Raw genomic sequence first — 11,172 nt, 5'->3', positions numbered from 1 at the left:
ATACAGATAGAGGATAGTAAATATATTTGATGCAGGGTACAATTTAGAATTTGTGGACTTTATCGCTCATTTATTTACACAGTGTCTTTTACTTTTACTGACACTGTCACGTTGCAGATTTAGAAAAATCCATTTGAGTATGTTTCTTTCTGTGGACAATAATCCAAAGTTGAGAATTAATTGAGATTTGTCAGCTAGTGGTGCCTCCGAGATTAAAATAAATATAACAAAATCATTTTTACAGTTTCTTTTTTACCATTTGAAATAACAAATTAGTCATCCCATTTGTTTGTTTATTTCAATCATTTAAAATGTAGTTTAAAATTTTAATTTTAAACATGTTACATGCTGATATTTAAACAAACGTTTAAAATGAAAAGGAGCAGTTGGAAGGAAAAAAAAACTTATCAACTATCCATTTACATATTTCATTACAAAACAGGAAATGCATATAATAATAATAATAATAATAATAATAATAATAATAATAATAATAATAATAATAATAATGAAAACAAGATATATTTTTGTAATTCTACAACACTCCACTGAGTCAATATTGATAGAATATATCTTATTATTTTCTTTAAAATATATTTTTAAAATGTATCTACTGTCTTTGGTTTCCTTGCACAGATTGTTCCAGAAATAGAGATACAACATACCATTTGTTTATTTTGACGTTGTGTTTTAAATAATGTGAAATCTGTTAGAACAAATTATTAACACTGGGGCTGCCAGGAAAACATGGACATATTTGGTATGGACTTTTATTTTGAAGATACATCATTCTCTTCCTGTGCCTTCTACAAGATCAGCTGACTAAACAGATAACAATGCCACAATAGAAAAACACAGAGACAACCAACACATGACTACAATAAAAAATTCAAACATCTTTATGAGACTTAAAATATTTCTCTTTCAGCATAAGAAGCTAAATAATGTCCCAATGACTTTAAGAATTAACAAAACATGTCACTTTGTGTGAGATCAACCCAGTGGCTTATTAAAATTTGTATGCTCTACAACTTTGACTGTCCTATAAATCAGTATCCAAAATGTTTAAACAAGTGCATCATCATTGTGTTAATCCACTGCAGATGAAACTGTAACTGAATACGCTCTTCAGACATCCCTGGTGTGTCCGTATGCTTAAAGCTTATCCAAAATGTGATTTCCCAAATGGTGAATTACAGTGATCACCATGTCATGAGTCAGGGGTTATGTCATCATCAACATATTGATTAACTCATAATTTATTTGTCTTTCAAGTCCTTTGACATTGGAGCAAGAAGATCAATTTCTTGTCACAAAGCTGAACTTTATCAGACCTCGTCAGGGTGAGATGTTGACTTCATTCCTGTCTGTCCTTTAGTGATGCAGCAGCCCTGTAATTACATATTTCATTGTGGAGTGTGCAAGGATGCAATGTGGATTCCAAGTTGTTTTTTAGCTCAGCAAACCGTTTGAATTAAATCATGACAGCAAACGCCTCATATAATAACACAGCATAATGAATCCCCCTCCCTCATAATGGATGATGCGATCTCCGTTGTATTTTTGGGTGTGGTTGGACCTTCTTTTATTTAAAATTTCAAAACAAAAGGCTAAAAATCTATCTTATTATTTGTAAATTAAAAAAGCAGAAACAGGATGAGTTCCTCATAACCGGAAGGGCAATTATTCTGCTGACTGATGAATACTGGGCAAATGTGTGGTTAATAGTATTGAATAGTATTGTTGCCACAGCTGAAAACCCAGAGAGAAATATTGTGACCACAGTTAATCCCTGTAGTCCATCACTGTGTAAAAAAAAACTGTCTCTGTGGTCATAAGCCTCGCCTATTAAATAAAGAAACAAAGCAAGACTTATAGCTTGAGGTCAGAAAACAAGCTGTGTTTTAATTACATTGTCGTCAAATGCATAACTGGGATTTTTTATAATGGCAACGCTCAAGATGTATATATACTGGTGTTTAATTTTTAGCCTATAGAAAATAAATTAAGATTAAAGAAATATTCTCAAAAAGAAATAAATACCTGTAATTTAAAGGCCCCAAACAAACACAAAACATGGTTAACTGGTTATTTACTGACCTACTACTTATTGTTACAAGGCTTCCAGGAAAAGGTTGCTCCAATGATCTTGTTTTTAACATATAATTGGATTTGTGGGTCCATGTGTGAATGGATATTAGTACATGTAATTATTTATTCACATAACTCACAACATTATCTCAAGATACTTTACTGGGAAGACAGGTCCAACTTTTTGTACCACTGGAATCTAGTGGTACAAAATAAATTCAGGTTAATTCAAGTGATTCCAGTACAGTCCAATTATGTGATCAGATTTAGACCAAATTACATACTGTCTGCAGATACTGTATCTTATTATTACTATAAATATTATTATTATTGTGTAAATTATGGCAAGTGCCAAATAGAAAAATTCCATTCAATGTAAATGTAACTTACAGTAATATAATGCATTTTTCTAGTTTTGACGTGTAATAAATGGCTCCAGAGGCAATGTTGTTTTCTCACCAGTATGTGGCAGTAACGCACAGCTTCCATATTTCCAGTCCAAACAAACAGGTCTGATGCTGCTAAAAGGTCCTACACTCATACTACATGTTAGCTTATTAAAATGTGTACATTTACCAAAATGTGATTCTGTTTTACCGCCGCGTAAAACTAACAGCCGCCCGGATATGGCTGACATACCTGTTCGAAGACAGTCGGACTGATAATGGTGAGCTTCCGGTTATTTTTATACAAGTTTATCAACCTGTTAGCATTAGCATCTTAGGTTTAGCCTGCTGGGCAACATCAACAAACCAGTTTAGCAGAAAAAAAACAAAAAAAAAAACTGAACATTCTTGCTTCGCTGGTTTCAGAACTTGGAGCCGTAACATTTAAATCCATCCTTAAATATTTTTTGTTGGAATTATTGCTTAGTTTTTCCCCATTTGTTTACACGTCGCTACATTTTTGATCATTGTGTTTCCCTGTTAATTTACCCCGCAGCCTTAACGTCTCCAGCTTCCTTCGCCGTGTCCGTGGAGCCCAGAACAAGATGCTGCTGAAGATGCCGAAGAAGCTGCTGAAAACTGCCCACTACATAGAGCTGGGCAGCTACCAGCACTGGCCGGTGCTGCTGCCGCACAGGATTCGGTTGTACACCTACGAACAAATCCCCCTCTTCCTCAAAGAAAACCCCTACATCACAGACGGCTACAGGGCACACCTGACCTCCAAACTCTGTCTGAAGAGGTGAGCCGTATAGACTCTACACACGAATTTATATCACAAAGAACTCAACTGAAATACGTTTTTCCAGAGCTCAGCAGTCGTTGAAACAGGTGAAATTGGACAAAATAAACCATTATTCATCATTTGCACAACTCTACGTGACATATATCTACTCATTGCCACTTAAAAGTGGCAATGAGTAGATATATTTCAATGAGTAGATATATTTCAAACAATTTGAAATGTTTTCTTAATTGACTCAAATGCTAATATATATATATTTCCTTGTTTATTCAAATGTGGAGGAAATGAAACAGCCGCACATGTTATTTAACAAACATAACATGTGAAGTAACCTTTTGAGATATTCTACATGTTGCTTACGGTTTCCTGCTTTCGTTTCCCTACAGTATATTTATTCTATCCAATGAGACTGTGAATATCTGGAGCCACCTTCTGGGTTTTCTCCTTTTTTTTTCTCTTGGGGTCAATGACCTCTCCTCAGTACTACCAGCCGCTGGAGCAAACAGAGAAGACTACGTCATCTACGCTATAGGGCTCTTCTGCTTCCAGGTAACAGCTGCTGTAGTCTGCTGCTACAGTTGATTTTTTTTTTTTTTTTTTTTCAGAGAATTTTCTTTGTTTGTCCATCATTGGTGAGCTGATTCATTGTTTTTTTTAACAAACTGATTCATGTAGGGTTACTTTTCCTGCTGCAGGTTCAGTCAGCTGCACCCTCTCAGGTGTGTATTGACAGTGGAGTCACAGTAGATTGAAAACGTGTACACAACCCTGTTAAAAGTCAACTAAATTAGGTCATTTAGGAACTTTCTCATCTCTAATGTGACATGTGCAGTTCAACTGAAATAAAAACGTATAAAAAAGCAGTAACCTAGTTGCATAATTGTGCACATCCTCAAATTAATACCTGGTTGAAACATCTTTTGAAATCATTTCAGAGAGCAGTGGGTGTGTTCTGCATGTTGCAAATATCTCCTTTGTTCTTTGTATGTCTGGATTTGGCAGCATGAGACTCTCAGAATAAACAATAAAAACAAACAACTTTACCAATTACATTTTTATGTACTTTATGTAGCAACATGAGGCCTCTATAGTGCAAGTGACCTTCCTGAGAATATTTGCGAAAGCAACAGAACAAAAAACATTTTTTTTAAAAAGAAATGCGAAAAAAAACGATTCATATTGCAGCTAAAATATCCCAAAACCTGTTGAAAAATGTGTTTTATTCATCTGGGGCAAAACCAACGCTGCATCACCAAGAGATCACCCTACCACGGTTAAACACAGTGGTGGCAGTATCATTTAACAGGTGTGTGTAGGTGAATAGTAGTTCATCTTAGTGAAGTTGGCATAAATAAATATTAGCTGTGTGTTTTTGTCAGTTTGTGTAGAAACCAGTAATTAAATCAAAAACCTTTGACTTAACCCAGTGACTTCGACTGGTTTTATTTACATGTTACATTTTGCATAGTTACTCCTCTGTGTGTTTTGTGGATGTCTTGAAATGATAAATTTACGTGTTGTAGATGCAGAAACGTGTGATTGCGATACCAACAGTAATCTAGTTGCTGGAAATAGCTTTGTATCTCATTTATTGGTCTTTAAATAAATAAAAGTTGAACTGTTTTCCCTCCAGGTCTGCATGCTGTGTTCAGTGGGATACCATCTGTTCTCATGCCACCGTTTGGAAAAGACGTGCCGCCGCTGGCTGGCGCTGGACTACGCCGGCATTTCCATCGGGATCCTGGGCTGCTATGTTCCTGGGATCTTCTATGCTTTCTACTGTAATGCTGTGAGTGAAGACGTTTAGCATCTGCTTCTCCACCCATCCAAGGATTATTTCTCTTTAAAGATATCCGCCTACTGAAGACTTTGACTATGCCTAATTTCCCCCCTCCAGTTTTGGCGACAGGTCTACCTGCTGACGGTGCTCTCCTTGATCCTGGCCATCTTCTGCGCTCAGGTTCACCCTCGTTACCTCAGCAACGACTGGAAAATTATCAGGACGACAATCTTCTGCTGCGTGGCGGGCGTCGGTGTGATTCCTGCCTGCCACTGGATCTGGCTGAGTGAAGGGTTCGCTTCTGAGATTGTGCAGGTGCGGAAGGAAAATCAGTGTCGTAAGAAATCAAGAAGAAAACCAAAAATAAAATCTGCAATCCATTTACTTTGTAGCTGTTTCTGCCTCGTGTGATTGTAATGTACCTGATAGCTGGATCTGCATTCCTGTTCTACGCCACCAAAATTCCAGAGCGATATTTCCCTGGTGAGATTTTATTTTGTCTTTCATTTGTCTCTTTGTGCTGTGATTCCCAAGATCTGATGAAAAAACCATTCAGTCATGAAACTACCTGCACTGGAATTTCCCAAGTATGACTAACTGAGACTTAGTATCTAAATTCCACTTAAAAAGCGAACCCAGGATTCTGTTTGATTTTAACAAATCTTCCCAATAACATCATCCATGGCTGTGATCTATTAAAGCAACCTGCTGAGTTTCTGGAGATGACTCTCACCGTAAATTGGTGCAATACGAACTGAATAAAGTCCTAGTGTTTCTGTGGAAAATACCAACTTATATTTAAGTTCCAACACAGACCAGACTTTATGCCATTAATTTATGTCTAAGAAGCAAGAAACATTATTTGATCTTAAAGCATTTTAGTTGGTCTGCAACCTGCGACTCTTTGAAACGTTCACAGTAGCTGTTAATAACTTTTACAAAAAGCAATAAAGAACCAACCTATGTTTTTAAATATAGATATAAGAACAAATACAGCCTTAAGGATTTTTAACAATTTTTTGAAGGAATAATTGCAAATTTCCACAAAAGATTGACTAAAAGAGTCAGTAATATATTTTACATCTATTATTTTTTTCCATTTTTGACATTTGGTTGGAAACTGTTTTCAGAATCAACTTTATAGGGCATAATTGCGTGCCGAAGCAAAAATGTTGATTTCAATATTACTGTGTACAGACATAATTATATACAAATAAACTTTAGAGGAAATAAAATAATAAAAAATATATAATTTTCCACAAATTTCCACATCCCATAGAAGAAAATGTACCCCTTCACTTTATTGCAAAAATATTGTCTTTTATTTTTCTTCCAAAATCTAAAAACAGAAATAAAGTGATGGTTCTTTAGACATGAGAAAAACGTTTTTGTAAACATTTATCAAAAATTATAAGCAGTTTTTTTTTTTTTTTTTCAGAAGATCATGTAACATTTGCAGTTGCAAGTTTTATTTAGCTGGACAAAACCTCTCTTTTGATTATAAACTTCATTTCTTTTTTTCTTCCCCTCCAGGTCAGGTGAACTACATCGGCGCCAGCCACCAGCTGTGGCATGTACTGGTGGTGGTGATGTTTTACTGGTGGCACCAGACGGCCGTACACATCATGGACTTCAGACACAGCCGGCCCTGTCTCAGCCGGACCGGCGGCAGATAAGTGAACCTTTCCTCAAAACGTCACATTACTTTAAAACAACCTTCAGTTGTTGCCTTCACCTTTTCTTGCTGTAAGTGCGAGGCGCCTATGATGTTGATGCTGACTGATAGACATTGACCAATATTAAAAGCTCTTAGAGTTTTGTGACTGTGGCGTTGCCTTGTTTTCACAACAGTGAACAGAAAATTGACTATTAGATCAATGCATGAAGCTGAAATATTAATTTTGTAGAAACAAACTCAACTTTGATGTTTTTAAGTGACATCATAATTTACAATTAATTAGGTTTTGTCTGTTTTTTGTGTAGAAGTATTTAAAGAGGGGGTTATTTGAATCCAATCTTACTGCCTGCATGAAATCTGCCTTCTTTTGCCTGCATTTGTTTTTTACTTTTATCTACTTGTGTTTTTATAAGAACTTTGGGAGAAAAATAGAAATATTGGTTTAACATCTGAACAGAAAGTTTTATCTCTATCTTTGGCATTCACATGCACAGCAACATTTTACCTCTAAACCTTATTTTATGTCTAATTTATCTGCAGTTCTGCTCTGAATCAACTGGAGCTAGTTTTATAGCAGTTGTGTGATTTGGATAACAAAGACTGAGACATTTCACACAACTCATTGCATATTCCAAATGAGACTTTTTTCTGGCGAAGATGTTAAAAAATAAAGACGTCGTTCCTGACTGTTCTACTATTTTGCTTCCATTTCTAAAAGTAAGTGAGTCTTATATATAAGTCTATATAAATAAGTCTCAATTCACACGGATTAAAAATTTTTAACCAAATTGCTGAAACACCCATAGAGTGCCAGTAGGTGGCGATAACATTAACAACACATGAGAGTGTCTGTTTCATTCCAGGCATTAATGTTTACACCTATTCACATGTGAGAAACTTGTAAACACAAATGTCTTCTCCTAGTGAGAGCGGAAATGAATTTTATTAGTGAAATATGGCTGTACATGTCCTCTTAAAATCAAAAAAATCAAATCAAAAATGTGACAAAAATGTGTTTTTCTTTTTTGTGTGTCTCATATATTCCCTGTGGAAAAACAAATTATGTGTGACGGCATTAGATCTGAAAGAATTGTTTTAGTTGCTGTTCTTGTTTTTATACTTAGTCCTACCTCCTTAGGATAAATCATGAGCAACAGAGTCAACCACAGAGCAGAATGATCACTGATAATCAAACCAGACTGATGCTGTAATTTTGCTTAGTTTTTTTGTTTTTCTTTTCACAATTCAGCTGTAACCTAATGAACACAACAATCACTCTAAGGTAATCGCTTAAATATGAGCAGGGCATGATGATAAGAGTCTATTTTTTTATTTTCCTCTACTGCCAAGTACAGTATATGTTGATGTAATATCCTCTGGATTGTGCTTGCATGGAGGAATGTACAATATTGATCTTTAATAACAACTGTAACTTGGATAACTTCAAAAAGATCATTTTAATTGCATGTTTGCACTTTAAGTCCAGTTCAATTATGTATATGCACGAACCTTAGCTGTTCATCCTTTTGTGTTTAAGTTGCAAACTGAAGAATATTTTTTAGAATTGGTTAAAGTTTTATCAAGATTACTGAAATAACAGATTATGAATGTAAACGACCAATCATTATAGTATTTAAGATTAACACAGAAATATACCAATGGAGAACCGCACTGAAATCTTTACTCTGCTTGAAAAGCTGATGGAAGTTTTGTTGATTTAAATCTCGGGGTTTTCATTGTGATCTGTCTGTGCTGAGTTAAACAAAAATACAAACACATCTTAATCAAAATACGGACAAAATCAAAAAGATCAGGTGTGGTAGGACATGTTTTGTGTGTCCAGCAGCTTATTTATGTGTTCATCTGCAAGGTAAATGGAGCCCAGAAGACAAATAAAAGCCTCTTTGGTTTTGCAAGTAGCAATTATAGGCTGATTGGTATAAATTGTGATAATATGGACCTCTTAAAGATAATTGAATTTACTTTACAGCCTCTAAAATCCTTTAGTTTCCCCTTTATAAAACTTGTTTGTTTCCTTATTGTTGCTTGAATGAGGCCAGTAGAAAATGGAAACTACTTATGTTCATTATTTTTTTGTTCTTGCATAAAAGGAGATCTGTTATTAGAACAAGCATTAAATGATTTTATTTTTGCACATTTTAGCCCTGTTTGTGTTTCATTTGCCTTATCTTTGAGTAACTGTGCTGTGTTTTTACTGTTTCTCACAAACTAGAGCAAAATGTTTCTTTAATTTAAAAAACATGAAAATGAATGCACCATAAAAAGCTCTTACTGCTGCCGACTGCAGAACTGAATTCATGGACAGATACCAAAATAAACAACTGTCTCCCCATACAATGCAATTTTTTTCTTGAATGTTCTCTTGGGTGTTTATGTTTTCCTTGTGGTATTATGATGAAAAAAGCACTGACCAATGAGATGAGATGAACATTTGTTTCACTTCATCTGTGAAAAGATATTTTTTTGAACATTTGAGCAAATAAAGTGTTAAAGAACTAAAGTATGGGTCTCAGAACTGTTCTTTTGTCTAAAAATAAAATAAAATAAATCTTCCACCTTATTGTTGGTTTCAACAAGACTGTGGCTCCATTGTTGAACAGCAGAGGGCAGAACTGAAACGGGTGATTTCAGGTTTTAGGTTTTGCCTTATCTTTGAGTAAACAACATATTTGGAGTTGTTTACCTAAAGATTCACATTATAAAGAGTTACTTCAAGTTACGAGGTACTTAGAAAAATTTAGGTGTTTCCTTTAGAAATTGCAGAGTAAATCTTTGTAAAGATAACTCCATAAAAGAGACTAAACTACGAAGAACTGAGGGTATATCTTAGGAGGATGAAAAGTTTCTCAAAGCTTTCTGATACCAAACAAGCTATAAAATAGTCTTTTAGCTTTTAGTAGTGCCAACTCCAGTAATGTGTTTAATATATTTGCAAAATATATGGATGTTAAAAACAGGTGGGAAAAATGTTAAAATTTCACTGTGGAAAAACATAAATTTTCCCTCAGGTCCACTAATCATTCACATCTACTGGACTCTGAAAACACTGACAATATAAAACATGAAAGTTCTCACATACACACAGTTTGATCCCAGAAAATGTTCTTCACATATTTAAAAGATTGAATTGTCTCAAAACGATGTAAAAATACATTCTGAGATGAACGACAGAACTCGAATCTTTAGTCTGTAAGTACTAATCAACAAAAGCTTTGTTAAAATACGGAAGCAGTGTTTTAAGAGTTGTGCATTATTGCTGATATTTCCTGCATTGGCCTTAAATTTAGTTATACTGTATATGGTCCAGAAAATGCTAGAGCTTTAGTTTTAGAGACATTCTCCCACTTGATCTCTAATTTTGTTGCAACCAATAAGGATTAACTGTTTTTTGCACGGCGACTTCACATTTTGGCAGTTTTCTTTTTTTTACTGGTTTGTTTTACTTAAAGTTTTAATAAATAACTAAAGCAGGAACATGTCTGCATATAATGGCCCATAATCCGGCTTGCTTGGTGACTTGGATTCCCTAACGTCAGAGATGCTGTTTGAGATATAGACAGGATCTTAAATCATAGTCATGGTGACGAGGATGTCCAGATTGGAAAGCCTAGAAGTCTCATGTGCTTTTTGCAGATGATGCATTTCCCTTTGCATCTAGAGCCATAACATCAAAAACAATGTTTTTCAGCCAGAAAGACAGTAACCTCTTCCAAGTTTGAACTCTTGGTACTCAACTGAAAAACGGTGGACTTCTCAGTCTCTCATGCAATCGAAGTTGTTCTAGTATCTCAGTGTTTTATGCGTCAGTGATGGAAGCATAAAACAGACGATTGCTAGACAGATTAGGGTTTTGTCTGTAGTAATGTGCTCTGTCACTGTAAGGTAGGAGCTGAGTTATAAACTTCAGGTCTCAGTTTACCAGTTCATCTACATTCCAGCCTCATCTATGGCCTGGAGATATGGATCATGAAAAGAGAAAAACGAGATGCCAGATACAAGTGACTGAAATGAGCTTCCTTTTTCTGGTGGTTGGGCTCAGTCTTAGTGGAAGGGTTGGAAGCATGATATTATTTATACTGTTCCTAACTTGATTCAATAGGAATAAAGTTTTCCCTCTTTGTTTATAAGCACAATTGGTTGTCCAAGGGTTACTACTTGATGACAAAAACTTAATTTTCCCATGTTTCTTAGCCTTAGGCGGGAGGTAAAATTGTGAATTACATATGTCTTTATTTTATCAGCTGACTACCAGCTCCCTTCATGCATGTTAAACACATTCGCTCCTGCATGACATGGCTGATTTAACCTCTTATCACATGTTTCTATTTCCGGGGTGGAATGACTCTACAACTTCAATGAATTTTAAAAGAAGAATTAAGTGGACATTTGAATTTATTTGAAGATTTTGTGT

General features: G+C 35.2%; 1 protein-coding gene across 4 annotated transcripts; it reads left to right on the top strand.

Moving 5' to 3' along the window:
- Positions 1-2,588: 2,588 nt before the first annotated feature.
- On the top strand, positions 2,589-9,261 carry LOC102217859 (progestin and adipoQ receptor family member 3-like). 4 transcript variants are annotated; one of them, XM_023338753.1, is made up of 8 exons: positions 2,589-2,758; positions 3,034-3,279; positions 3,669-3,831; positions 3,978-4,001; positions 4,916-5,071; positions 5,180-5,377; positions 5,455-5,545; positions 6,596-9,261. In XM_023338753.1, the coding sequence occupies exons 2-8, from the start codon at positions 3,083-3,085 to the stop codon at positions 6,736-6,738; spliced, it is 972 nt and encodes a 323-aa protein (XP_023194521.1). In that variant the 5' UTR covers positions 2,589-2,758; positions 3,034-3,082; the 3' UTR covers positions 6,739-9,261. The 4 variants fall into 4 exon arrangements, with proteins under 4 accessions (XP_023194521.1, XP_023194522.1, XP_005803997.1 ...); XM_023338754.1 differs by having other exon boundaries at positions 5,492-5,545; positions 6,596-6,689; XM_005803940.2 differs by lacking the exon at positions 3,978-4,001.
- Positions 9,262-11,172: the final 1,911 nt, after the last annotated feature.

This window comes from Xiphophorus maculatus, chromosome 8 (genome assembly GCF_002775205.1).
Source record: "Xiphophorus maculatus strain JP 163 A chromosome 8, X_maculatus-5.0-male, whole genome shotgun sequence".
Taxonomy (NCBI): Eukaryota; Metazoa; Chordata; class Actinopteri; order Cyprinodontiformes; family Poeciliidae; genus Xiphophorus; species Xiphophorus maculatus.
This window is presented reverse-complemented; position numbering and strand designations above follow the sequence as displayed.

Bases quoted from the DNA above. Each gene is read 5' to 3' on its own strand.
- LOC102217859 (XM_023338753.1), top strand. From the start codon at position 3,083: ATGCTGCTGAAGATGCCGAAGAAGCTGCTGAAAACTGCCCACTACATA. The intron at 3,832-3,977 runs GTAACAGCTGCT...TTCCTGCTGCAG, and splicing joins TAGGGCTCTTCTGCTTCCAG to GTTCAGTCAGCTGCACCCTC. The intron at 5,546-6,595 runs GTGAGATTTTAT...CTTCCCCTCCAG, and splicing joins TCCAGAGCGATATTTCCCTG to GTCAGGTGAACTACATCGGC.